This window comes from Bipolaris zeicola, assembly GCF_000523435.1.
Source record: "Bipolaris zeicola 26-R-13 unplaced genomic scaffold scaffold_97, whole genome shotgun sequence".
Taxonomy (NCBI): Eukaryota; Fungi; Ascomycota; class Dothideomycetes; order Pleosporales; family Pleosporaceae; genus Bipolaris; species Bipolaris zeicola.
The window spans coordinates 1-26,756 of record NW_006912146.1 but is presented as its reverse complement, the minus strand read 5'-3'; the positions used below and the strand labels follow the sequence as shown (position 1 = coordinate 26,756).

At 49.2% G+C, this 26,756-nt stretch overlaps 6 protein-coding genes across 6 annotated transcripts; 3 read left to right on the top strand and 3 right to left on the bottom strand.

Annotated features, from left to right (window-relative positions):
- Nucleotides 1-872: 872 nt before the first annotated feature.
- Nucleotides 873-2,718, top strand: COCCADRAFT_98739 (uncharacterized protein; the record flags this gene model as incomplete). Its single annotated transcript, XM_007715092.1, has 2 exons — nucleotides 873-2,058; nucleotides 2,111-2,718. 2 exons carry the CDS (start codon nucleotides 873-875, stop codon nucleotides 2,716-2,718), a joined length of 1,794 nt encoding a protein of 597 aa, XP_007713282.1.
- A 1,096-nt stretch (nucleotides 2,719-3,814) lies between these two features.
- Nucleotides 3,815-6,269, bottom strand: COCCADRAFT_37638 (uncharacterized protein; the record flags this gene model as incomplete). The annotated part of the gene is made up of 4 exons (XM_007715091.1): nucleotides 3,815-4,701; nucleotides 4,755-5,032; nucleotides 5,082-5,926; nucleotides 6,051-6,269. The coding sequence occupies 4 exons, from the start codon at nucleotides 6,267-6,269 to the stop codon at nucleotides 3,815-3,817; spliced, it is 2,229 nt and encodes a 742-aa protein (XP_007713281.1).
- Nucleotides 6,270-7,162: 893 nt separating this feature from the next.
- On the bottom strand, nucleotides 7,163-7,643 carry COCCADRAFT_37637 (uncharacterized protein; the record flags this gene model as incomplete). Its single annotated transcript, XM_007715090.1, has 3 exons — nucleotides 7,163-7,369; nucleotides 7,418-7,531; nucleotides 7,620-7,643. 3 exons carry the CDS (start codon nucleotides 7,641-7,643, stop codon nucleotides 7,163-7,165), a joined length of 345 nt encoding a protein of 114 aa, XP_007713280.1.
- A 765-nt stretch (nucleotides 7,644-8,408) lies between these two features.
- COCCADRAFT_98760 (uncharacterized protein) lies at nucleotides 8,409-18,083 on the top strand (the record flags this gene model as incomplete). The annotated part of the gene is made up of 3 exons (XM_007715089.1): nucleotides 8,409-13,321; nucleotides 13,928-14,447; nucleotides 14,748-18,083. 3 exons carry the CDS (start codon nucleotides 8,409-8,411, stop codon nucleotides 18,081-18,083), a joined length of 8,769 nt encoding a protein of 2,922 aa, XP_007713279.1.
- A 1,967-nt stretch (nucleotides 18,084-20,050) lies between these two features.
- COCCADRAFT_27064 (uncharacterized protein) lies at nucleotides 20,051-22,047 on the top strand (the record flags this gene model as incomplete). The annotated part of the gene is made up of 4 exons (XM_007715085.1): nucleotides 20,051-20,297; nucleotides 20,360-20,428; nucleotides 20,481-20,952; nucleotides 21,006-22,047. 4 exons carry the CDS (start codon nucleotides 20,051-20,053, stop codon nucleotides 22,045-22,047), a joined length of 1,830 nt encoding a protein of 609 aa, XP_007713275.1.
- A 991-nt stretch (nucleotides 22,048-23,038) lies between these two features.
- On the bottom strand, nucleotides 23,039-26,598 carry COCCADRAFT_98754 (uncharacterized protein; the record flags this gene model as incomplete). Its single annotated transcript, XM_007715088.1, has 5 exons — nucleotides 23,039-23,215; nucleotides 23,370-23,447; nucleotides 23,532-23,540; nucleotides 25,513-25,647; nucleotides 26,467-26,598. The coding sequence occupies 5 exons, from the start codon at nucleotides 26,596-26,598 to the stop codon at nucleotides 23,039-23,041; spliced, it is 531 nt and encodes a 176-aa protein (XP_007713278.1).
- Nucleotides 26,599-26,756: the final 158 nt, after the last annotated feature.

Below are 26,756 nucleotides of genomic sequence, written 5' to 3'. Positions count from 1 at the left end.
AAACATCGTCTCTTTCTCGGGCAGAGATTGCTGGCAATCTAATATACTTCTCTGCCAGGGACTCCACCACTCAATCCAGCGTTCTACATATTCACTTCGGGCTTTTGCAGAATATTTTTCCGTGTGCTTAATAAGCTGACCAATTCCCAATATGATACGCTTACTACTTGCAAATGTCTTACCAGGTCATGTTCATATCCAAATGTTGTTTCTCGGATGAATGCCATTCTTCGAAATGAGCTGTGAGTAAAAAATATCACTTGTGGTTCTCATTGGCTTGATTCGATGTAATGCTGAGCTAAGTTGACTACATAACGAGGATCGAGATTACCGTATAGTGGATCAACAGAAGATGAGATAGAAGTTAGTTCAAAGAGCGCTTAGAGCGGTAGAAAAGTTAAGACATTGCAAGTATGAGAAGACACTGATGGCAGATAACCGACTGTCAGTGGTGAACATGAAGACTATGGGCTGCTGAGTGGTTATGACTAGAGGTCTCGTAGTCCAGTAAGTCTACACACAAATGCTGCATTAGACCACTTGTCTTATAACTGTCTAAGCAGCCTTGTATCTATATATTCTCAAAGATTTTCGACCCTCCTACTATAGATCATTGTAAAGATTACTAGGTCTCGCCAAGACGTCTCCAGGAGAAGGATAAAGCTTGTATCACGTGGTATGAGCGTGTCACGCTAGCAACACATACGGTGTCGATCATCCGTCGCAACAACCCCCGTGGCTATCCATCTGACCTGACTAGGTCTCCACCCCGTAATCTCCAGTCTGCATGTAACAAACCACGAACCCAACCCTCGCATCGCTTTCGCACTGTTTAGTCTTTACTGGGCCTTTGTGCTCCCACAACATCCACCATGTCTGGTGCTCGCCCCCTACTGTCGAACCGCGCGTCTTCTGAGATAAGCGGTGGCCGCGATCTGGCAGAAGAAGATGCCCTACTCACAGGCCGCCGGACCGGATACGGACAGAAGGGATATTCGCAATCACAGAAATGGAGAGAAGTCGGACTGTTTGTCTGGGCCGTTATTGCAACAGGCGCTGTCGTTGTGCTCGGCATTCTCCTCCAAAGTTCGACCGACGACTCCAAGACACCCCAAGCAAGTGGGAAGAGGAACCTGATTTTCATGGTTTCTGATGGCATGGGCCCTACCTCACTTTCTCTCACGCGATCTTTCATGCAGTTCCAGAATGGCGCTCCTTTCAATGAGCAGCTCGTCCTCGATCAGCACCTCATCGGCCAGTCACGAACACGCTCCTCTTCCTCGCTCATCACCGACTCAGCAGCCGGTGCGACGGCCTTCTCTTGCGCACAGAAGAGCTACAACGGCGCCATCTCCGTAACTCCTGATCACGAGCCATGTGGTACTGTGCTGGAAGCGGCTAAGAAGGCGGGATACATGACCGGCTTAGTAGTTACAACGCGCATCACTGATGCTACACCGGCGTGCTTTGCTGCGCATGTGAACATGCGATCTGAGGAAGACCGCATTGCAGAACAAATGGTTGGAGACCACCCGCTTGGACGTGTGGTTGACTTGATGTTTGGCGGTGGCCGATGCCACTTCATATCAAACTCGACTGGCGATTCAAGCTGCCGAGCCGATGACAAGGACATTATCGGAGTGGCCAAGAAGAATGGATTCAACTACATTTCGGACCGTGCTGGATTCGACAAATTGAAGGGAGGAGTTTCGGTCGACTTGCCCATGTTGGGACTCTTTGCTGACACAGATATCCCCTATGAAATCGACCGCCGCAGTCAGAACGACGTCTACCCGAGTCTGCACGAGATGGCCGAGGCCGCCATGAAAGCGCTCAGCCATGCGACCAGAGACAGCGACAAAGGCTTTTTCCTAATGATTGAGGGTTCCAGGATCGATCATGCAGGCCACCACAACGACCCTGCTGCTCAAGTCCACGAGGTGCTTGCATACGACAAGACTTTTAACAGCGTCCTCAACTTCATCAAGAAGGAGAAGACACAAACCGTCATGGTCTCGACGTCTGACCACGAAACCGGTGGCCTCGCAGCCGCTCGACGTACGTCGTCTCCCATACTCTTTGCACGAACCACAGCTAACATATCCTCCAGAACTCCATGCTTCATACCCTGAATATCTCTGGTACCCGTCTCCTCTCGCCAACGCCTCCCACTCCGCCGAACACCTCGCTCTCGCATACAACACATTCCTCGCAACCAACCCCTCAACCGATCAAACCGCCGATTTTGTCCGCGATTCCATCACCACCGGTCTGGGCATCCACGATTTCAACGACGACGAAGTCAACAATCTCGTCAAGGACCCCGCAACTTCCCTCTACCAATACGCAGACATGGTTTCGCGCCGCTCGCAGACTGGCTGGTCGACTCACGGTCACAGCGCCGCAGACGTCAACATCTATACCTCTAATCCCGAAGCTGCACACGCACTCCAGGGTAACCATGAGAACACCGAGGTTGGCCAGTTCCTCAGGGACTATCTGAATGTCGATGTCAATGCTGTAACGAGGGAACTGCTAGAAAAGGGCCGGGGATTGATGGTCCAGGGTGTCAATGGCACTGAAGTTAGTTGGATGGGTAAGATACCGGATGTGGGTGAGAGACTGGATGGCCAGACTCATCTGGCAAGTTACGGGGGTGATTTCAAGAAGAGGGATGAGGGTGTTTTGCATGGTGAAGCCTGTGGATGTGGACATTAAGCCTTCACCTCTCTCTCTCTCTCTCTCTTCCTTTTTTTAACGTCTAACCTGAAATTCCCCAAGACCAATTCGAGCGTTTTGTTTGTATGCCACATGTTTTTTATGGGCGGGTTTTGAAACGTTTTGAGTCAGGATTTTTGTGTCCGTGTTTATGTGAGGTATGCTGTATGTGCGTTGCATAGATTTTTTTTCCTCTTCACAATGAGTATGGTTAGAAGGGGTAATCAATATTTTGAAACTACTGCTTTCGATATACTACCTAATATTCATTTTTCTGACTCGTCAAATTATCTTACTTGTCTTGAATTCTTTGTTTGATCGTGTGGTCGTTTTTTGCGAATATTATTTTTGTAATGTTGAGGTTTTATTGTCGTCCCAAAAAATTAAATTCGCTAGTTATTCTTTATTTTGACATTTCATCTGTTCAACGCTTTATCAGCGAAGTTATTTCTCTACATATTCTGAGATATCGACACTTTTTGAGTTGTATTTCTAAATCATGCAGGGTATGAATTTAATACGATACTTATTTAATGCATGTATTTCCGTAGATTTCGTTTCAAACCAAAAATAAGGTACATAGAGGATAGAAAATAGCGCAAAGCAAAGTAGAAATAGAAGTTGAACTTGGATGATTAACACTGCAATTTAATATGGTGAAAAAAAAACTAATATACTGGTTTGGTCCATGGGCACATCATTTTGTAGTATAACACTTGATAAGCACCACACAGACGGCACAATAAATTATAAGTCCAAATTATTCAAGGAGATATGCTGTCACATCGAATGAGCAAGGAGCGCAACACTTTGTATTACTAAACTTAGACATTTACAAGTCAAGTCCAACACACTAACAATAAAGACACATAGTGTCACGAACAGGACTCTTAAGTTGAATGATCAATTCTCCGCCCAAACGCCACGCTAAATCAAACACCCAAAACTCGCAGATGCCTCAATGATCCAAACTTATTTACTTCAATATTGCCTTTGTATGAATCTGTTCCAGAATCAGAAGACTCCAAGCGACTCAGAAACTGGCTCAGGGAGATCCTGCGACGACAAACCACTCTATCGTTTGTCCAGATTCAACTTAGACACCAAAATCGTTTCCAAAAGTTCCACTGCCATATGTCCAATCTGGTTGTGTATCCAGCAACCAAGATACAGAGTCGAACATTTCAAAACTATTGGCGCTCGCCATGCCATTGGAGAGCTGAAGGGGCATACTGAGCGTATTGATGTGTGGATTGAAGTTTGGCAGGGTATGCGCGGGATTCTCAATTACCACGCCATTCGGTGGCGTAGAATTACCAGAAGAGTCCGGGTTGGTAGGATTCGTTGTAACGGTTTTTTCGAGTAATTCCGCGGCACCGGCAACCTGCGCCTCGCGCCAGCGCCATGCACAGTCGAATACTACGCTCATACTCATCCGGCTTCTGATTATTAGGCCGAGAGGATCATCCAGTAATGTGGCACTGCTCCGTCTTTGCTCGTGTTGTTGCTGTTGCCGCTGATTGTGGTGGTTGAACATACTGCTGTTCATGCCTGCATTGCTAAGGGAGGGTGATTGCGACATGCTGTGCAAGCTGCGACCTCGAGAGCTTTCCTTCCAGAGCTGTGCTAGCACTTCAGCGAACCGATCCAAAAGGTCGTTGGACCACACTTTGGCCTTTCTCAGTGCGTCAACCGTTTGCAGTACGAATTGTCGACCTTTGTCCGCAGGCAATTTGCTGGCAAAATCGGAATTGAGGAGTTTGAGTAGGGCGAATCCAGCTGCGAGTGCCATCTGCATTACATAATAGGGAACGTAGGGTAGCTTTCCATCGCTATGCAATTTGAAGACGCGTTCCAGGTAAGCTGTCGCGGCGAAGTACAAGGCGACAAGATCGTCCCGTCGCTCCAGTCGGGCTTCAGTGCTGAAGAAAGAGTATAGGTGAAGGTGCAATGAGACGGCGTAATGATATAGCTCTTCCAGATCTACTCATTATTAGTCAATCAATGCTGTGACGAATGCTACCAGTACAACTTGCCACTATCAACGCCATCAAGAGAACTATTTTCCTCTTTAACACGCTCCTCTTTCAGGCGATCTGCTTCGAGACTCATATAGCTGATGGCAGCACCTTCGGCAAATCGACGACTGTTCACTGAGTACAGTAGCTTGTTAATCCTGCTTGCTGCCATTTCTTGGCGAAGCCGAACAAACAGCGTTGGCGGTATGATACGCATGTGCTCCTCGTCATCCACTTTGAAATCAAGCGTGGTATCGTAGAGTGTGATAGAGGGCTGTCCGTTTCCTGTCGATACCCTGAAAGTTGTTAGTCTTTTTCTGGGGTTGCAAGCAAGGCTAGGCCTACGTTTGTGCTACAATATTGCAGACAGCCCATGTCCTCAGGCGATCGTGAATATCCTCTTGCCGTAGGCGCATCTTCGTTCTAGAAAAGTCATCTGGATGGGTCGGCTGGTGTAGGCCTATTTGCATTGCGACTTGCATCATGGCACCAGAGAGGATAAAGGTTGGATCTGTTACTGTTCGCTCGGCTGGTAAAGGCCAGGTACAGAGAAGACACAAGGCCTTGACCACGTGATGGTTGGGCTGATTTCTTATCGAATCCCATATCAGATCGCTGAGTGGTTTGGCAAGTTCCTTGAGGAGGGACGGCCTAGGCCCGTAGCGCCGTGCGGCAACAGCAATAATGGCCCAGAACAAGAGCTTATGGTCCTGAGAATAGTATTCGTCGGGCGACCGCACCTGGTCTAGGAATGGCAAAAATGGATGGTAGAGCTGGAAATACTCGGTGAACAAGTCGTTGACCTCGCTGTGCCCAAGCCTCACTTCGCCAGCGCCGAGCGAAAAGAACATAGGCGATCCGCTGCGCAGGTCGAGGAGAGACGTTGCCGCAACTTGTGTGTGTTGTGTTTGTAAAAATGCATCATCCTCGACCTTGGGCACTGGACCGGGAGTGAAGTTGTGACTATTATTTGACGTTTGCGGCGGAGCTTTGAGGACAGGTTGGTTTGGCGTGGACTGGCCCTCGTACATTGCCAGCCTCTCGCGGAGATATTCCATTTCCTTCTCCATCTCTGCATTCCGGTTGCGCTTGCCTATGCGCTTGAAGTTTGGCTCGATGACGCATCGTAGGTTTTGCTTCTGGCAGCGGGCGCAGCTGACGAAGGGATCTTGCTGAACGTTGCATTTGAGCTGTGAAGAAAAAAGTCAGAGTTAGCGGGAAGAAGCAGTTACAGTGGTGGTGGAAAAAGAAGAACAAGAGTGTTGATCGCCCAACTGTCTACCGCCGACTGGCACACAGAGTGATCTGGCATACCTTTTGCTGGCGACACTCGTTGCATGCGCGCTTCACGGCGGTATTGCGCCGCGACGACGACGACGGGCGCGTATCTCCATCGCCGTTTTCGTCGTCGTCGCTGGATGCCGAGCGCTTAAAACCGCGCGCATGGTTGCTGTTGGGGCTTGCGAAAGGGTGCGGAAGGGCTTGTAGTCCCGGCGTCGTCGGCGACAAGGAATGTAACATGTTGTTCGACATGGCGACCGATATCGCAGACGATTTAGGGTGTCGAGGTGAGTGTAAGTGGGGGTCGCGCTGGCTGAGTGTCCGAGGCCGCCAGCGCAAAAGTCACATTCACTCGCGGCGCCAGAGTCTGACTCCAACACTCCAGGACCAGGAAGGGCGCGGAACAGGCGCTCGATCATGCGCGTCGTTGCAATCGCAAATTGCAAGCTCCACGTCCTCGAGCGCCGGCAAGCTCTACGTACATGAACGCTCGTCAACCACCAATCACATCATCGGGCCCATGCTCGAGTCACGGCTCACCAGCCTTCTTCTGGCTGGGCACCGTGCCTATCCGACATGTTTCTCCCGTCACGGCTAGGTTTATTTGTATCTGAGTCTGAATGACACGCGCCTCACCGTCTGGACATGACGTCTGTGTCCCATACATCGATGCAAGACATGGTTCACATCGTCGTCATCAGTATGCAGGCTATGACATGCAAGCAGCTATATATATAGACGTCGATTCGGTACTACTGTCGTCTGAGCACGTGTTGATATTATGTTGCAATGATAAATTCTGCCCTCAAGCCGTGTGTTGACTGACAGTAGCACTCGCGCATTCTTCTCGAAAGACGCAAGCCAGGGAAATTTTAGGCGCACCAGTTTGCATTGGAATACGGCTTCTGAGCAAGCATTCAAGCCACCGGCCCTTCACATTGGCGTCACACTATAGCATCCTGGGAGAGTCGTGTCGTAGCTTGTGGATGTATTCGTGATCCTACTCAGCTACATCCTGGCCGAGTGGCGCAGAAATCTTCTTGATATCGTAAAAGCCGACCGAACCAGGAGACTGCCCATAATGCACGTAACACCGTTGACCCAGTTTTGACATGCTAAACCCCCTCATCCTTCAACGCAACCACTTAACGCTTCTTTTGCTGGGACTCCTTGAGCACCTTCTTAACGACCTTCTGCTCCTCGATCAGGAAAGCACGGACAATGCGATCCTGAACGCAGTTGGCGCATCGCGATCCACCGTAGGCGCGCTGGACGGTCTTCTTGGGGCGGGAAACTTGGGCGTACTCGCGGGGGCGGAGGGCGGGAACACCCTGGAGCTTGGTACCGCAGTCCTGGCAATCGTCAATAACACGCCTTGGCGCCATGTCAATTCAACTTACACCGCACTTGGGGGCAGTGCCCTTCTTCTTGATGTGCAGGTAACGGAGCTCACCACCGGGAGTCCTGACAATGCGGACCTTCTGGCTCTTGGTGTTGTATGGCGCACGTCGCCTCTGCCCAGATGTCAGCCTTCAATTCCGAATTTCCTCTTGAGCCCTCTCAATCGCCGGGCCTAGCTCTCGAGGTTGCGGTGCGACGTACGTAGGTGAGTCTGTTGGAAGGCATCGTGATGAATTTCCCGGGGAGTCAGTGGGTAATTGTCTGCAGTGATGTGAGCGATGTCGTCTCCGAGGTGGCGTGGCGCGTCGGAAAATTTCGTACCTGAGTCTGGACAAGAATTAGTATGGGACAATAGCTGCCAGCACGTTGTCGATGAAACTTACCACTGGGGTGCTGTGTCGTTAGTGATCGGACGTCGAGAGGTCAAAATTCCGGTGTTCTGCAATTCTCGCTTACCAGGCCCTGGCGCTAGTGGGCTAGGCAGGAGCTAGCGTGCGGCGACCCACCGCTGTGTCACGTGCCCGCGTTGCTGTCTGCAGATGTCGCGAAGACAAAAGTTCATGCACGCCACTAGCGATCCATCTCCATCACCTCACCCACACAACGCGCGGGGTCATATCTCTGCATCGCGTGCGCCGCCTCCCTTTCGACTTTCGAGGAATTGGAGGTTATCGTTGAACGGGCGCGCCGACGCGACTTTTCCCTTCTTCGACCGCGGCGTTGTCCGCAAAGCTCAGGACTAGACTCCTAAGCTTGTCGCGACCTGTGCTCAGCCGACTCGTGCAGTACAGTGCTGTGCCAGAGTTGTTTTCTTAAAGGTTGGCGAATCTCCCGTTCCTCGTTTTACAGTGCTCGCCAAATACAGCAAGGAGCTGCTAGAGACCTAGCTATCATCCTTTCACCCCCGACACTCTCAGCGCGGACACATTCGAATCGCGCCCAGAAGCTCTATCTGACAGCAGCAGCCTTTTATACCCTACAGTAATCAAGATGGATTTCCCTCCGCCCCCTCCACCACCTCCTCCACCGGGCCCTCCTCCCCCAGGCCCTCCAGGTTCTGGATATGCGCCGCCACCTCCGCCGCCGCCACCTCCAGGCGCACCTGGTACCGTCGGACCTGGTACCGTCGGACCTCCGGGTATGCGCCCACCAGTCGACCCACAAATCACCAAGTTTGCCCAGAAGAAGAAGGACTGGTTAAGACAGCAGCGTCAAAGGTTCGGCGAAAAGCGCAAGGCTGGCTTTGTGGAGACGCAGAAGGCGGATCTCCCCCCAGAACATTTGCGCAAGGTCTTCAGGGATATTGGTGATGTATCTCAGAAGAAGTTCACTTCAGACAAGCGAAGCTATCTCGGTGCGCTAAAGTTCATGCCACATGCTGTTCTGAAGCTCCTCGAGAACATGCCCATGCCCTGGGAGAGTAGACGTGATGTAAAAGTCCTCTACCACACCAATGGGTGCTTGACGCTGGTGAATGAAGTTCCCCGTGTGATTGAGCCCGTATTCCACGCGCAATGGGCTGCCATGTGGTTGGCTATGAGAAAGGAGAAGAGTGACCGCCGACATTTCAAGCGAATGCGTTTCCCACCCTTTGACGATGAAGAGCCTCCTCTGTCGTACTCGGAGAACATTGAGGATGTGGAGCCTTTGGAACCCATCCAGTTGGAACTCGACGAGGACGAGGATAGCCCTGTGTATGAATGGTTCTATGACCACCGGCCGCTTCTCGACACTCCACATGTGAATGGTCCTAGTTACGAGACTTGGAATCTGGATCTCCCTCAGATGGCGACTCTATATCGCTTAAGCAAACAGCTTCTCAGCGAAGTTGTTGACAAGAACTACTTTCACATGTTTGATCTAGACAGCTTCCAGACTGCAAAGGCCCTGAATGTTGCGATACCCGGAGGCCCTCGCTTTGAGCCCCTGTATAAGGATATTGATCCGAATGACGAGGACTTTGGCGAGTTCAACGCAATCGACCGTATCATCTTCCGATCCCCCATCCGAACCGAATACCGTGTATCATACCCATACCTTTACAACTCGCTACCTCGAAGTGTCAAGCTGGCTTGGTACTCGTATCCGCAGGTTGTCTACGTCCGCGCAGAAGATCCGGATCTACCAGCCTTCTACTTCGATCCTGTAATCAACCCTATTTCTTCCAGAGCTGTTGCTCCGAAGAACTTGTCCGTAAGCCACGAGGATATGGTTTTTGGGGATGCCGACGAGGACGACGAGGACGATTTCCAGATGCCCGAAGACGTGGAGCCATTCATGGCTGATGAGGATCTTTCTACACCAGATACTGCTTCCGCCATTGCGCTTTGGTGGGCACCTCATCCGTTTGACAAGCGATCAGGTCGCATGGTCAGAGCGCAGGATGTTCCCCTGGTCAAGCAATGGTACCTCGAACACGTACCTGCAGACCAGCCAGTCAAAGTCAGGGTCTCCTACCAGAAGTTGCTGAAGACATATGTTCTCAACGAACTGCACAAGAAACCACCTCAAGCACAAAACAAGCAAAACCTTATGAGGACATTGAAGAGCACCAAGTTCTTCCAACAGACCAAGATTGACTGGGTCGAGGCCGGTCTGCAGGTGTGCCGCCAGGGTTACAACATGCTGAACCTGCTCATCCACCGGAAGAACTTGACTTATCTGCATCTCGACTACAACTTTAACTTGAAGCCGGTCAAGACTCTTACCACCAAGGAGCGAAAGAAGTCACGTTTCGGAAATGCTTTCCATCTGATGCGTGAAATCTTGAGATTGACGAAGCTCATTGTTGATGCTCAGGTGCAATATCGTCTAGGCAACATTGACGCCTTTCAGCTTGCCGATGGCATCCTGTATGCCTTTAACCACGTTGGTCAACTGACCGGTATGTACCGTTACAAGTATAAGCTCATGCATCAGATTCGATCCTGCAAGGACCTGAAGCATTTGATCTACTACCGATTCAACTCTGGCCCAGTGGGTAAGGGTCCTGGATGTGGTTTCTGGGCTCCTGCCTGGAGAGTTTGGTTGTTCTTCATGCGAGGTATCATCCCTCTGCTTGAGCGCTGGCTAGGCAACTTGCTTTCACGTCAGTTTGAAGGCAGACACAGCAAGGGTGTCGCAAAGACTGTCACCAAGCAACGAGTAGAATCACACTTTGATCTCGAGCTTCGTGCAGCCGTCATGAGCGATCTCATGGACATGATGCCTGAAGGAATTAAGCAGAACAAGGTCAACACCGTCTTGCAGCATCTTTCGGAAGCATGGCGTTGCTGGAAGAGTAACATTCCCTGGAAGGTTCCTGGTTTGCCAGCGCCTATCGAAAACATCATCTTGCGCTATGTCAAGAGCAAGGCTGATTGGTGGATCTCAGTCGCCCATTACAATCGTGAGCGCATTCGACGAGGTGCAACTGTTGACAAGACTGTTGCTAAGAAGAACCTGGGACGATTGACTCGTCTGTGGCTCAAGGCCGAACAGGAGCGCCAGCACAACTACATGAAGGATGGTCCTTATGTTTCGTCCGAGGAGGCTGTTGCCATTTACACGACCATGGTACATTGGCTCGAAGCCAGAAAGTTCCAACCGATTCCTTTCCCCAGCGTCTCATACAAACACGACACCAAGATTCTGATTCTAGCGTTGGAGCGTTTGAGGGAAGCTTACTCTGTCAAGGGTCGTCTCAATCAGAGCCAGCGTGAAGAGTTGGCGCTCATCGAGCAGGCATATGACTCTCCTGGAACAACACTGGCTAGGATCAAGCGCTTCCTGCTTACGCAACGTGCGTTCAAGGAAGTTGGTATCGATATGAACGACAACTACAGCAGCATCAACCCTGTATACGACATTGAGCCAATGGAGAAAATCACGGATGCATATCTTGATCAATACTTGTGGTACCAAGCCGATCAGCGACACCTGTTCCCGGCTTGGATCAAGCCTTCAGACTCTGAAGTTCCCCCTCTCTTGACATACAAATGGGCACAGGGTATCAACAATCTTGATCAAGTCTGGGAGACCAAGGATGGCGAATGCAACGTCATGATCGAAACTCAGCTATCGAAGGTCTACGAGAAGATTGATTTGACAATGCTCAACCGATTGTTGCGCCTCATCATGGACCACAACCTGGCAGACTACATCACAGCCAAGAACAACGTACAGCTCAACTACAAGGATATGAACCACGTCAACGCTTATGGTATGATTCGTGGCCTACAGTTCTCTGGATTCGTGTTCCAGTACTATGGTCTTGTCTTGGATATTCTGCTGTTGGGCTTGCAGCGTGCGAATGAGATCGCTGGCGCTCCTGAGAGTCCTAACGACTTCTTGCAGTTCAAGGACAAGGAGACTGAGGTCCGCCACCCCATTCGTCTCTACACAAGGTACATTGACCGCATCTGGGTCTTCTTTAGGTTCACCGCCGAGGAGTCGCGAGACTTGATCCAGCGATTCTTGACTGAGAACCCCGATCCCAACTTTGAGAATGTCATCGGCTACAAGAACAAGAAGTGCTGGCCGCGTGATTCCAGGATGCGATTGATGCGCCACGATGTGAACCTTGGTCGCGCCGTCTTCTGGGATCTCAAGAACCGACTGCCGCGGTCAGTTACGACCATTGAATGGGATGACACCTTTGCCAGTGTCTACAGTCGCGACAACCCCAACCTGCTCTTTTCCATGAATGGTTTCGAAGTCCGCATCCTTCCCAAGATCCGAAACTTGACTGGTGAATTCCCCGTCAAGGACAGTGTCTGGTCGCTTGTCGACAATTCCACGAAAGAACGCACCGCCGACGCCTTTTTGCAAGTCACAGAGGAAGACATCCAGAAGTTCAACAACCGCATCCGACAGATTCTGATGTCTTCAGGATCCACCACCTTTACGAAGATTGCTAACAAGTGGAACACAACGCTTATTGCGCTCTTTACGTACTACCGTGAAGCTGCAGTATCAACTGTCAACTTGCTCGACACCATTGTCAAGTGCGAGACCAAGATCCAGACTCGTGTTAAGATTGGATTAAACTCGAAGATGCCATCGCGTTTCCCTCCTGCAGTGTTTTACACGCCCAAGGAGTTGGGTGGTTTGGGCATGATATCTGGCTCACACATTCTCATTCCGACAAGTGACAAGCGATGGTCCAAGCAGACCGATACTGGAGTCACGCACTACCGTGCAGGTATGTCTCACGACGAAGAGACGCTCATTCCAAACATCTTCCGATACATCATTCCGTGGGAATCAGAGTTCGTTGACTCGCAGCGCGTCTGGATGGAATACTCACAGAAGCGTCAAGAAGCACAACAACAAAACCGACGACTGACTCTTGAGGATTTGGAAGACAGCTGGGACCGTGGTCTCCCTCGTATCAACACGTTGTTCCAAAAAGATCGTAGTACGCTCAGTTTCGACAAGGGTTTCCGCGCCAGGACCGAATTCAAGATCTACCAGCACATGAAGAGCAATCCTTTCTGGTGGACGAGCCAAAGACACGATGGAAAACTGTGGAATTTGAATCAGTACCGTTCGGACTGTATCCAAGCGTTGGGTGGTGTGGAAACCATTTTGGAACACACACTCTTCAAGGCAACTGCTTTTCCATCATGGGAGGGCCTCTTTTGGGAGAAAGCTTGTCTTGCTAATGGCACGAGACTTCTTCGGTATGATGGTTCCGAAGTCCTGGTCGAGGATGTTAAGGAGGGGGATCTATTGTTGGGTCCGGATGGAACTTCTCGTCGTGCTTTCAACATTGTCAATGGCACCGAACAACTGTATCGCATCAAGGTTGGAGGAAAGAAGGAAGATTTTGTGGTCACCAAGAATCACATCCTGGTTCTCCATTTAGAGAAGAAGTCTGGGAATGAGTACCAGGGTATGAGTATGAAAGATCACCACGGCAGGTTTTCGGCACAACTGGATGATCTGCCCGAACCAAGCTCTGACCCTGCTGCTGCAGACAGACCTAACAATTTAGTGAAGGCTCGTGCAGACTTCACTTCTGCATTCAAGAGCGCGCTTTCCTGGTTGTTAAAGGCTGAGCGTGGTAAAAAAGGAGCCGAAACCGTACGGAACACCCTCAATGGCACTACCGGAATTACTACAAGGGATGAATCCTACATTGTGAACATCCCGGTTGGAAGGGGTTCCCGGGCTGAGTATGCTACCTTTGCATGGGGCAATCCGAACCGCACGAACATCCAAGGTCACGCGAACCACCCACCAGTTTTCTTCGGAACCAAGGACCTCGCTTTTGCTGCCGCTGTAGCAAAGAGCCGGGAGATTCACGAACAGAGCGATATCACTCTTGCGAACCTACGTCAAAGGTTTGAAGAGAAGTCTGCCAGTGGTAGGGGTGGAGAAATCCGCCTTGACTCTGGCCTCCCGAACATGTTTCTTCTCTGGAACAAGAATGGCTCTGATCTCAAGATTCGGGTTTATTGTTCGCGCAACTACAAGAAGTATGGGCGGTCCTATTCTTTCCCGGCTCTCCCCAACGAGGATGCAAGCTGCATTCAGGATTCTGAAGACGAGGAAGAAGATCCTTTGTTCCTGGATATGGAAAAGCCTGAAGTTTCAGCATCTGAGCGTTATGATGTTGTTGAAATGACTGCCGAGGAATTTGCTGCTTTGGAACCCAACGTACAGGCGAAGTATAGGGTGTTCCGATGTCCCGGATTTGAGCTCCCTGAAGAAAATGTACCGGTCCATCCCTATTTCCTCGGACTCTGGCTGGGTGATGGCAACCGGAACAGTACTACTATCTACAACGAACATGAGGCTGAAGTTCGTGACTTCCTGGTCTCCTATGCGGCTGAGCTAGATCTTCACCTCGTTTGGCATGGGCAGTTAGGCTATGCTACCGTGGGCCGGACTCGCCTTGCTGACCGTCCTTTTCCAACAAAGAACAAGGGGAAAGGCCCTGTAAATTCGGAAACCCGGAAATCTCGCCAGACCATCAACAAGACGCGTCTTGCTGCTGGTTGGTCTTTCCAAGAAAATCGTCAACCTGGTGAGGCCAGGCTTTGGGTGCCTCCTGAAAATACAACTCAATCCAGTACTCAAGGTGGTCAGAAACGGGAGCGTAGTTCGACCCTTTGTTCCTCACCGGAACGTCGCCAGCGCCCTCGTCAAGAGCCTACCGTTCCTTCATCGTCTTCTCTTCCTCAGCCAGCTTCATCAACTGGTATGGGAGATGTTCCGGAACCTACTTTCCGGCTCATGGCAAGCTCTATACCCGCAGAGCCACTATCCCAAATTCTTTCTGAAGACGAACTGGTGGGCATTGCTGGCCCTGCATTTGTTCCGGAAGATGCAACAGCCCCTGAGCCTGATGCAGATGAGGTATGTAAAGACGTTCTCTACAAAAATGAAATTCTAATATGTTCGCAGGACCAGGAACTAGACGAGGACCTCGACCTGATTGAGATTGAAAGTGAGGACGAAGAAGAAGAGGAGGAGGAGGAGGAGGAGGAAAAAGGCAGTGATGATATCCAGTTCCTCAACGAGGATCTTGGACGCCATCCATCCCGGTTTGAACGTCACCGTATTGCACGTTTAGAAGCTGGTCGCAGTACCTATGGTCGACTCCGTCCTGAGGAAGAAGCCGAACTCATCAACGATCTTGTTGAGTATGACGAAAACGACGATGGTGTCAACAGCCTTCGAACCGCACTTCAGGGGCTTGGGGTTATGTCTGGCGGTGCAACTGGTCCCGGGGCCGATCGAAAACATATCCCATCAGTATACCTTAGGAACTGCCGAGCAGTTCGCCTGGCTGTTCTTGCCGGTTTGATTGACAGCGATGGATGGCTGGTTTACCCTGAAAACTTCATAGGCTTCAGCCAGAGCGAACGATGGCATAAAGCACTTTTCTGGGATACTGTGGCCTTAGCACGATCTTTGGGCTTTGGTGTCTGGACTACTAAACGGGATATGTGGAATCCGACTCGAACTCAGAAGAATCCTCAACTGGTCGCTCAAATTTTCGGGAACATTTCCGAGATACCATGCCTTCTTGCACGAAAAAAGGGGTGCGAACGCTACATTCCCCAAATGCACAGCTTCATGATCAAGGAAATTGCCCTGGAATCTACTCCTACTGCTTGGTCCGGCTTCCGAGTTGACAAGGATCAACTTTACCTACGACACGACTACATGGTACTTCATAACAGTGGTTTTGAAGAATCTATGAAGTTTAAAAAGCTCACAAACGCTCAGCGTTCTGGTTTGAATCAGATTCCAAACCGTCGCTTCACTTTGTGGTGGTCACCCACCATAAACCGCGCAAACGTCTACGTAGGTTTCCAGGTGCAACTTGATCTTACGGGCATCTTCTTGCACGGTAAGATTCCTACTCTTAAGATATCGCTCATCCAAATCTTCCGAGCCCATTTGTGGCAGAAGATTCACGAATCGGTTGTTATGGATTTGTGCCAAGTCTTTGATCAGGAGCTTGAGGCTCTTGGCATCGAGACAGTGCAAAAGGAGACGATCCATCCTCGTAAATCGTACAAGATGAACAGCTCCTGTGCCGATATCCTACTTTTTGCGAGCCACAAGTGGAGTGTTTCTCCACCCTCCATGTTGTACGATACCAAGGACACTATGAGCGCGACGACTACCAACAAGTTTTGGATTGACGTTCAGCTACGATATGGTGACTACGATTCGCACGACATTGAACGATATGTGCGCGCAAAGTACCTCGACTATACCCAAGACAGCATGAGTATCTACCCTTCTGCAACTGGTCTCATGATCGGTATTGATTTGGCATACAATCTCTACTCTGCCTACGGACAGTACTTCCCTGGACTCAAGCAGCTCGTTCAGCAAGCGATGGCCAAGATCATGAAGGCCAACCCAGCTCTCTATGTTCTCCGAGAGCGTATCAGGAAGGGTCTCCAGTTATATGCTTCGGAAAGTTCTCAGGAATTCCTCAACTCTCAGAACTACTCGGAGCTGTTCAGCAATCAGATCCAGCTGTTCATTGATGATACGAACGTGTATCGTGTGACAATCCACAAGACTTTCGAGGGTAACTTGACGACTAAGCCCATCAACGGCGCCATCTTCATCTTCAACCCTCGTACTGGTCAACTGTTCTTGAAGATAATTCACACAAGTGTTTGGGCTGGTCAGAAGCGTCTCGGTCAGTTGGCCAAATGGAAGACTGCCGAAGAAGTGGCAGCTCTCATTCGGTCACTGCCTGTTGAAGAACAACCGAAGCAGCTGATTGTCACCCGTAAGGGTTTGCTCGATCCTCTGGAAGTGCACTTGCTTGACTTCCCCAACATCTCTATTCGGGCATCAGAGCTGCAGCTGCCATTCCAAGCTGCTATGAAGGTGGAGAAACTCGGTGACATGATCTTACGAGCCACTGGACCTCAGATGGTTCTCTTCAACCTGTACGATGAATGGTTGAAGACGATTTCATCATACACTGCTTTCTCGAGATTGATCTTGATCCTCCGCGCGCTTCATGTCAACCAGGACAAGACCAAGCTGCTCTTGCGACCTGACAAGACGGTCATCACCCAGGAGCATCACATCTGGCCTTCACTAACGGACGAGGACTGGATCAAAGTTGAAGTGCAACTTCGTGATCTCATCCTGCTCGACTACGGCAAGAAGAACAATGTCAACACTTCGTCACTCACCAGCAGTGAAGTGCGTGATATCATTTTGGGTATGGAGATTTCAGCGCCATCGATGCAACGTCAACAAGCTGCCGAGATCGACAAGCAGCAGGAGGAGCAGCAGCAATTGACTGCCGTCACCACGAAGACGCAGAACATCCACGGCGAGGAGATGGTTGTTACAACAACTTCGCAGTATGAACAGGCTTCCTTCGCCTCCAAGACAGAATGGCGTACCAGGGCTGTTGCCACGTCCAACCTGCGTACTCGTGCCAACAACATCTACATCAACTCTGAAGATGTCAAGGAGGAAGGCCACTTCACCTATGTCATGCCAAAGAACGTACTCAAGCGATTCATCACCATTGCCGATCTTCGCGTTCAAGTTGCGGGCTACCTCTATGGCAAGTCGCCACCAGACAATGATCAGGTGAAGGAGATTTGCACCATTGTCATGATCCCTCAAGTTGGTAACACACGTGACGTGCAGCTGCCAAAGGAGCTGCCGAGGCACGAGTATCTCGACAATCTAGAGCCGCTGGGAATTATCCACACCGTCAGCGGAAATGAGCCGCCGTACATGCAGGCTAGCGATGTTACCCAGCATGCTCGTCTGATGAACCAGCACGCTAGCTGGGATAAGAAGACTGTTTCCATGACCGTGTCCTTTACCCCCGGTTCCGTCTCCCTCGCCGCCTGGGCCCTTACACCCAACGGCTACAAGTGGGGCGCTGAGAACAAGGATACTATGTCCGACAACCCCGCCGGCTTCAGCACAAGCTTCGGTGAGAAGTGTCAGTTGCTACTGTCTAACAAGATTCGCGGATACTTCTTGGTTCCTGACAATGGCATCTGGAACTACAGCTTCATGGGCAGTGCATTTGGTTCTGTCGAGAAGAAGCCCGTGCATGTGCGTCTTGATACCCCCGTTCGCTTCTACGACCCCGTGCACAGGCCGCTGCATTTCCATAACTTTGCGGAGCTGGAGGATGTTTGGGTTGATCGGGAGAACCAGTTTGAGTAGATGTGGGAATATGGTGCTAGTTGGAGATGGGATGAGAAGAAAATGAGGATGAGCGTTAGTCAGATCACATCGCATTATATCTTTTTTGGGCGTTTTGAGGTCCAAGGGCGTTCACTTGCACTTGTGGATGAATGCATTTGTAGGAGGGGTCGATGAATCAGGGACAAAATGTGCATAGTGTATTATAATCTTTTCAGCGAATTATATTCTTGAGCCGAAAGAAATTGTGCAGTTGTCAAGTTGTGATCTAGTTCGTGCCTATGGTCGTGTTTTTAGCTACGTGTGATCTTTTTGGCTTTTATTCGCACAAAGGCTTTCTCTCTCAATTCTTTCGATTGTATTTGATTTCATTAAGCCTACCATAATGCAAGCTTTGGCAATAGAACATTTCACTGCAATACTGAAAGAGTGTTCACTACAAAGTCGATCAAGGGCGAATAAAGTGAGTCCTTCTAATCGGGATAAATTGATCCGTCAACATGGTCTCCGTCACACAAGGTAGGGCGCGAGCTTTCTGCAAGTGATACTATTCTAAAGCACTGAAACAACGCCAGGCCTGCACCGTGACGCTGGGGCTATGGAGAACAATGCGGGAAAGGATGTGCATCCCAGTAATGGAAAGGCTGTAGTCATGGATTGTTCCATTGCATGTGTTGGGGCACCTGTGGGATGTGACCTATTTGATCACGCGATCCGTAATACCGTCGGTTGGAATAAGGCTGGTGACTGTGCATCTGGTGATCGGATAGCTGCTGGTCTTGCAGTTGAGGTGGCTATTTTGATCTACCTATCAGCGCAAAGATGTTAGCTATTGACAGATACGAAATCGGCAGTTGTTGGTTTATCTCTGACCCGAAGTCAACAGTGTATGGGCTTCAGTATGCCTTAAAGTTGCCACAACTTTTTGACGGGTTGATCCTTTGCTGTTTACTGTTTACTGTGTGCTGTTCGCTGAGACATGGTTTGTCTATATTCGTCGAGTACCACCTTTCCCATAGAATTTTTCCCGTCTATATTTATTTAGTACGGCTCCTCATATGAAACAGTGTCCAGATGCACACCCCGCTTTACTTTGACAACATTGGAGTCTGGAATCCGGGTTGGTGGGACTTCGGTGGACGTTCTATCCTCGATCCCCACACAACGCTACTATGCCCCCCTCCCAGCGCACCTTTAGTTCCATTGAACATTAACCGCTGCTTCCTCACCATCCAAAGGACACCATCACAACTACGCCCCATCCACAATCATGCCGCCCGTGTTCGTTTGTAGAAGGAGGCATGTAATAACAAAACGCTTATCCCAACCGCCCCGAGACCAAGCCCTTGGCCCGCATGGATAAAGTAGTCTATCATCCAGTCGATTGTCTCGTGAAGGGTACCTTAGGGAGGCTAATGCGCAATCAGTAGGTGACAAGAGCAAGAAACGGGGAACACCTTGGCACTACGGCCCCTCGCAGAAGCTTTGACTTGCGTTATCTTTTTCTTGTTTAGCACCGCTTGGCATCTCTTCTTTGAACCTTTCCGCCGCGCCAATCCAACGCCCAGCCCCGTCCCTCATTCCTATGTTATCTCCATGATGCGTCTTACAACGGGCTTGGGAGCCTTCAACAGCGCGCTTAATCGCGGCAGCATGCCTGATAGTTTGCACCAGAATCCTTCGACCGGACTAGCCGAGCTGCCGTGGGTCATGGGTACCATTTCTGGATGCAATGGCTATGATAACACGGGCTAGATGTGAGCAGGAGGCGAATTCCATAGTGGAATGCTCTGATTGTCGCGTGCCACCCATGCAAAAGTCTGGTCTAATGCTCCGAGGTGTAGTTTCGCTTGTCGCTATATGAAGGAGCACATGTACCCATCCCTCGACTCTAGGTCTACCGCTCGTTGTGTTACTTCACTTCTGCGAGTCTCGCGCTTTTGCACTTTTGCTTTTGCAGACCAGCCACTGGTCCGTCTCACGGCGCAATGGCGACCACTACAGATGTCAAGGCGTCTCTTGAGATCACCAAGGGAGCGACCATGACGACTGATCCCATTCCTTTCGATACGGATTCCATGTCAAGCGGCACCAATGCCTTTCCGTACCCTACTGAAGAAGAATGGGCCACTCTCCCCAGGGTCGCCGGCAAGATCCCATGGCAAGCTTGGACTGTTGCTGTTGTCGAGTTTGTCGAGCGCTTCAGTTACTACGGTACCAGCGCTGTCTTCGTCAGTAAGCTTAAACCAAGTTACATACGTTAATTGATTACAAACTTTGCTAATTGCAATCGATAGATTTCATCCAGAAGCCCTTGCCCCCGGGTTCAGTTACAGGCGCTGGATTTCTCAAGAAGCCTGGTTCTGGTAAAGTCTAACTTTATGGAAGCGAATGAATTATTTTACTAACTCCTTACAGGAGCGCTCGATATGGGTCAGCGTGCCAGTACGGGACTGACTATGTTCAACCAGTTTTGGTCTTACATCACACCTCTTGGAGGTGCCTGGCTTGCTGATGAGTACTGGGGACGCTACAAAACCATCCAGTACTCCAACATCATTGCTATCATCGGTCACATCGTCCTCATTCTGTCTGCAATTCCTCCGGTCATCGTAAAGCCCAAAGTCGCCATCTCCATTTTTTCGGTTGGTCTCGTAATCATGGGCGTTGGCACTGGTGGGTTCAAGAGTAACATCTCGCCCCTAATCGCAGAGCAATACAAGAACCAGAGGGCTTATGTCCGCGTTCGCAAGAACGGACAGAAAGAAATTGTCTGCCCTGCGGTTACTTCGGCACGCATTTATCTCTATTTTTACTTCCTCATCAACTGTGGTTCTATCACCGGATCCATTGCCATGGTCTACACAGAGCACTTCCACTCTTTCTACCTGTACGTTCCCTCTTCTTTGTAACTCATTATACATCCACTAACGATAATTACAGGGCGTACACACTTCCCACAATCTGCTACCTCCTTTGCCCAATTATCCTAATCGCGATGAAGAAGCACTACAAGCTCGCGCCACCTACCGGATCCGTCATGGGCAAAGCCTTCAAGCTTATCAGATTCGGCATCAAGAGCTCTCCTCGCAAGAACACGTTCAAGGATGATGGTTTCTGGGAGAGGATCAAACCATCCGTTCTTCGCCGCAACAATCAACCCGTCCCAGATTGGATGACTTTTGACGATGCCTGGGTTGATGAAGTAAAGAGAGGAATTCTTGCTTGCAAGGTTTTCGTCTGGTTTCCGCTGTACTGGTTGTCGTACAATCAGATGACGGGCAACCTTGTTTCTCAGGCAAACACGATGAATTTGGGTAACGTCCCAAACGACATCATCTCAAAGCTGAACCCCCTGTTCATCATCATCCTGATTCCAATTATGGACTTCGTCATCTACCCCGGTCTACAGAAGGCAGGCATTGTTTTCTCGCCTATCAAGAAGATCACAGCTGGATTTGCGCTTAGTTCATTCGCTATGGTGTCCGCTTGTGTTACCCAGCATTACATCTACAAGATGTCCCCATGTGGAGACAACATCAACGCTCTCAGCAAGACACGCAAGGACTGCAACGCCGACATCACCGTCTGGGTCCAGGTCGTGCCATACGGTCTGATTGGCTTTTCCGAGATTATGGCATCCATCACCAAGCTTGAGTACGCCTACACCAAGGCCCCTAGCAACATGAAGTCAACCATTCAGGCTATCGCCCTATCCACTTCTGCATTTTCCGCCGCGCTGGGCCAGGCTTTTGTCAGTTTGTCTGAAGATCCTCTGCTGGTATGGAACTACGGTTCCGTCGCTGTTGTTGCCATGTGTGGTGGCATTGGTTTCTGGATGACTTTCCGCAAGGCCGATAAACAGGAAGACGCACTGAACAACATGAAGGAAAGCAACTTTATGGGCGGCAGGGAGATTGGCGATGCCGAGAAAGTCGATACTTTGAGCGTACGCGACGAGAAGAACGAGAAGAGCGGATTGTAGATACCACCATGACTTCGAGGACGGGAAGGACTGGACCATTACTTATGAGAATAATATCACGAACAATGAAGTCTCTATCGACTTCTGACAATTGTCTCTTGCTCCCGTATATTGAATCTCTATCTGAAATTTGATTACGCGCTCTTGTCAACCTTTCCCAAAACATGAGATTTTGTGCATATCCAAATCTTTACATCATCATGACCATCCGATAAAGCATGAACCCCTCCTGTTTCGGTCTAGCGTCTCCGCCGACCCTCGGCACGTACCCGCGGCTCCACCTGTCAATCGATCTTGTACTACGTACCCCACGCCCGCCCTTAGCGTCGTCACCCCAAAAAACATAAACTCGATCGTTGTACCAGTACCACGGATCATAAAGGTGCAGCGGGCTGCAGAAACTACTGCTGCTGCTATCCGATATTCCGCACGCTATCCCCGAAGCAAATATATACATATGTATAAAAGGGCAAGCGTTCAAGATCCCAATGCCTCACCCACTCCTCCCAAAGCAGTCCTTGAAGAAAGCTACTACACCTCTGACGTCAACGTCGGTGCAAAATACGGCTGAGTCGCGGGGTGAAGTAGAATTTGACACCGAGCCGCATAAAGCAAAAGGTATGTCGGCGTGTAAGATTGTATGTTGTGTTTTGGTGAATTAGTATTGACACAGTGGTGATAGTAGTCTCGTATAATCCTCTGCTCACGCCGTCGCCTTTTCTAGACCCGGCGGTGGAGCGGAAGAGAACGATGGTGCATCGTGGGGCAGAGAGGGGTTCTGGTGCGAAGTGATCTGTTGTAGGCGGCTGGCATGATGTGTTTTCAAGGCCTTTTTCATTTTAGATTTATCTTAGTCATAGGTCCGTCGATAACACTTAAAGCAGTAGGTTCAAATTCGTAGTTAGATTAGTGTGGTTCTGTATCTCTATCTATCATTTCTGACCCTACTCCAAATGATCTACTCTAAGTGATATCTAGAGGAATAAAGGTGCTATAACCCAAAATGAACATACGGGGCCCAATAATGCGGGTGCAATTTATTCCCTTGCTTTGCCAGTCTACTGACTAGTTCAGCCGTCCGCATGTTTGAGGTAATAGAAGCCTTATTGTCACCACCTAGATCTATTGAAGTTTCGTTAACCGTTTGTGAGCCATCGGTAGTTGTAACCTAAATTCATCAGTCACTGTACACTAAACGATGTTCGAACCCTTACTTTGGTAGTATCCACACTCGTCTTTGTCAAAGATGATTCCACTTTGACAGGTGTGCCAATAGTCCTGTTCCTTAGAGTCATCGTTGCCCTATGAAGACCAAGACACACCACGTCGTCTGAAATCCCTTCATCCCTCAAAGTCTCATAGAAAATTCTTGCATTATCAACGCAGTATTCGTCCTGGACCTTATCGTAGATTCTGACTGCTCGATGAAGATCGCGGAAGTCTGCATTCTGCTTACAGAAGCGCTGCATGCACTTTATCCAAACCTCCCATAGCTTTTTAGCTAACATCTCATCCTCCAGGTATTTTCTTAACGAGAAGCGTATCCATGACAAAATTTTCATGAGTTGATCTACAATTTTGATGTTTTCAGTAGCTAGGAATCTGGCGGCATGGCGTTCTACAAGGCCAAGGTACCAGGAAACGACCATAGGGTTGTTAGGAAAATAGTTTTGCCAATGGTCAATTCCCTCTACGATATCGTCCAAACTATCAGTTACTTCAAGATCACTGTCTGGATATCGAGCAATGTGAGTATTAGTTGACACGACATGCCACCGTCGACTTTGTCCGAGTTCTAGTAGCGTGATCCAAAGTGTACGCAGTGGTTCGACGATCTGTTCAAACAGCCCTCTATCATAGGGCCTATCAAGCATTGCCTCTAGTTCTAGATCGAGGCGTCTGAACCTTGCAGATATTTCTTTGTAATTGTGACGGTTGGATATCATCGAGCATTCCACAAATGCCTTGATAGCTTGTACCATATCTTCGGTACTTGATTCGAATTTTGCTCGCTTCATAATATCTTTCGAATGCTTAGATCAGTCCTATTATCAACAGTATATGAGATCGAGTCTCTGCTGGAACATCTTGGCGCATTCAGCTACTTCGAAGCAATCCGGAATCATGCCGAAACGACCAAATAGATCAAAAAGTTCCAAATCACGGCTGAGAGCGTCAGTAACTGCACGGCTCGTCAAAATGGAATGCTACAACTCGGTGAATTTAATCACATCAGTACACGTGTCCAGAATCTTTCCAGCGCACCATTATATTTTGCAATCCCGAACCTTACTTCGTGTTGGGAAATCGTGAACATACTATCAGAAGGAGAAGGAATATTCATAGTCATTCCACCTTATGAAGTGGATGAATGCGAGTTAGAGATGGAGATTCCAGAAGAATTGAAGGCGCAAAACGTTCCTACCAGGATGTCCTACAGATATTCATCACTAGCCAACCAACCTCATTCGCTTCCCAGCTCCTTCCAAAGCTGACCGGTCGCAGCAATGGCTCCCGCTCGAGCATGGCAGAGTACATCAAAAGAATACGAAATTCGATTCATTAGCTCGCAGATTCGAATCGGAATCTGTCACGAAATACCGAGTATTGATCGACTCAAGACTTTATTGTAAAAACTTCTTGTAGCGCATAGTACAGAGCGAGCTTGAGAAATGAAATTGTTAACCAGGCAATAGAGATTCCCCCATAAACTTCTTTCCGCCAAGAGCAGTCGTTCCTTATCCATCGTTGAGGCATATTGTATATTGTCTCATCCCAGTATCAAAGGTTTCGACAAGGTAGGGCCCATCTTTTGCTGTTTCGGACAATTTGATGAATACTCGATCCTCAGGTTCAAAGGAAGGACTCTGTCAAAGTTAAAGGCAGTTTTCCGACATGAGTTTCAGTCGTACGTACGCTGGTGCCCTGTTTGATCCATGGGCGTATAGGCTTGTCATCAACTACAAACTGAGACAGCACATCATCCCTAAATAATGCTAAAGCGTTTACAGATGCATGAACGTACGCTTACTCCTCGAGGAGACTCATGGCTATGTATGTCTATAGGTTATGTAGATAGTAGGTGAAGGCGACAACTCCTGCGGAAGTTATGGTCGTGGATAGGATACACGCGCTAGTAATATATAATCCCAGCAGCAGCCTGACTGAAATCTTCAAAAGTTGTCCTCTCGCATTCTGATCAAGAGTCAGAGCGGGGTAATATGCGCGAGGCAGATTTGGATAAAGGATTCGATTGATTAGACGACAAGTGGCCAATAGAAGTAACGAGGGTGATCGGCAGTGCCTAAGAGCTAGAATACGTTGTACTACATCGCATTCCAGCGCTATCTACGCATCTAGGTAGCTGCTTGCAGGCCTTGCCATCATGTGAGATCTCTCTGGAAAAGGAATATATCTTAGTCGATCATTATCATAGTAGTATACCATCTCTAGGTCTATAAGCACCGTGAAGATTGCAAAACGAAACAATGGAGCGGCGAGGCTGAAGGAGCCGGCTGACGACGCCAAAGGGCTGGGTAGACAGACGTGGCAAGGCGAATTCATGCAAGCTATAGCCAACGGTGCCCAGGTGTTCGACGTCTAGTGGCTGCCTATAATAATGCAAGAAGAATACTTTGAAACATCACTCCACGCAGGAACGTAATTTCAAATACTTCTTCCTACACAGGTCAATGTACTAGTTGGAAAGACTTTCTAGGGCAACAACTTTCGGTCATGACACAGATTTATACAGCTACAGATATCGAATTAGCCAGTCCTAGCAACGGAGGAAACTACAGATATCCCGACACTCATTTTTGTATCGCTAATTATCTACAGCATTTACACCAGATATTACAAGCCCGAAACGATACCACTCACTGTTCAACCGCATAAAAGCCCTCTTTAGTTTGAAATCAAACACATGCTCGCATCAGACTGAACGCCAAAGTAATTCGCTCATTTCCAGCAACCCTCGCCCCATACGAGTATCTACTAATTGTCCCTAGTCGAAGACTACCGTTCAGGGCACCCACAACTATCCGCCCTTATCGCCGCAGACAGCTGCTTCCACATTTGCCGCCGTTTCTCCACCGTACGCGCCCGACTTCTGCTACTCAAGCAAGACAAAATATCGTTCCTCGAGCAACAACTTGAAACCACCGATTACGACGAGCAAGCCCCAATATTCCTCAGTTGCAGTCGAACTGGATCAAAACAGCAAAAAGACTTGCCTTGTTAGCCGAACTAGACACAAGATTAGCAGATTATGGTAAATTGCACCATCTATCGTCGTTATCGAGGAAAGAAGAAGAAAACTGTAGTAATTGGGCGGAGAGGTGCTGCTGATGGATAACACTTGGATGCATTTGTGCAACGAGGAAAAGATAATTCTTAGCATTCGCCAACGCATCCCACCGCAGCATCTAGAGTCTGAGAAACTTTCTTAGTAACACTGCGTGTCTCGGTCGCAACGAACGCGAGGTATCTATCCCGAGACCGTGATTTGATGACGCTTGGGCCAGAGAAAGAAGTCGGGCGTGGAGGCATTGGAATGCTGGATTGAAAAAAAATTGCATTATATCTGTGGTTGAGTGTTTTTTTTTAAAAAAGGTTAGGTCACCTATAGCATCGCTCGTTAGCTGTTTTTGATGTCACATTGATTTTTGCGTAATCTTCTCACAAGAAGTACTAAATGGGGGGGGGGG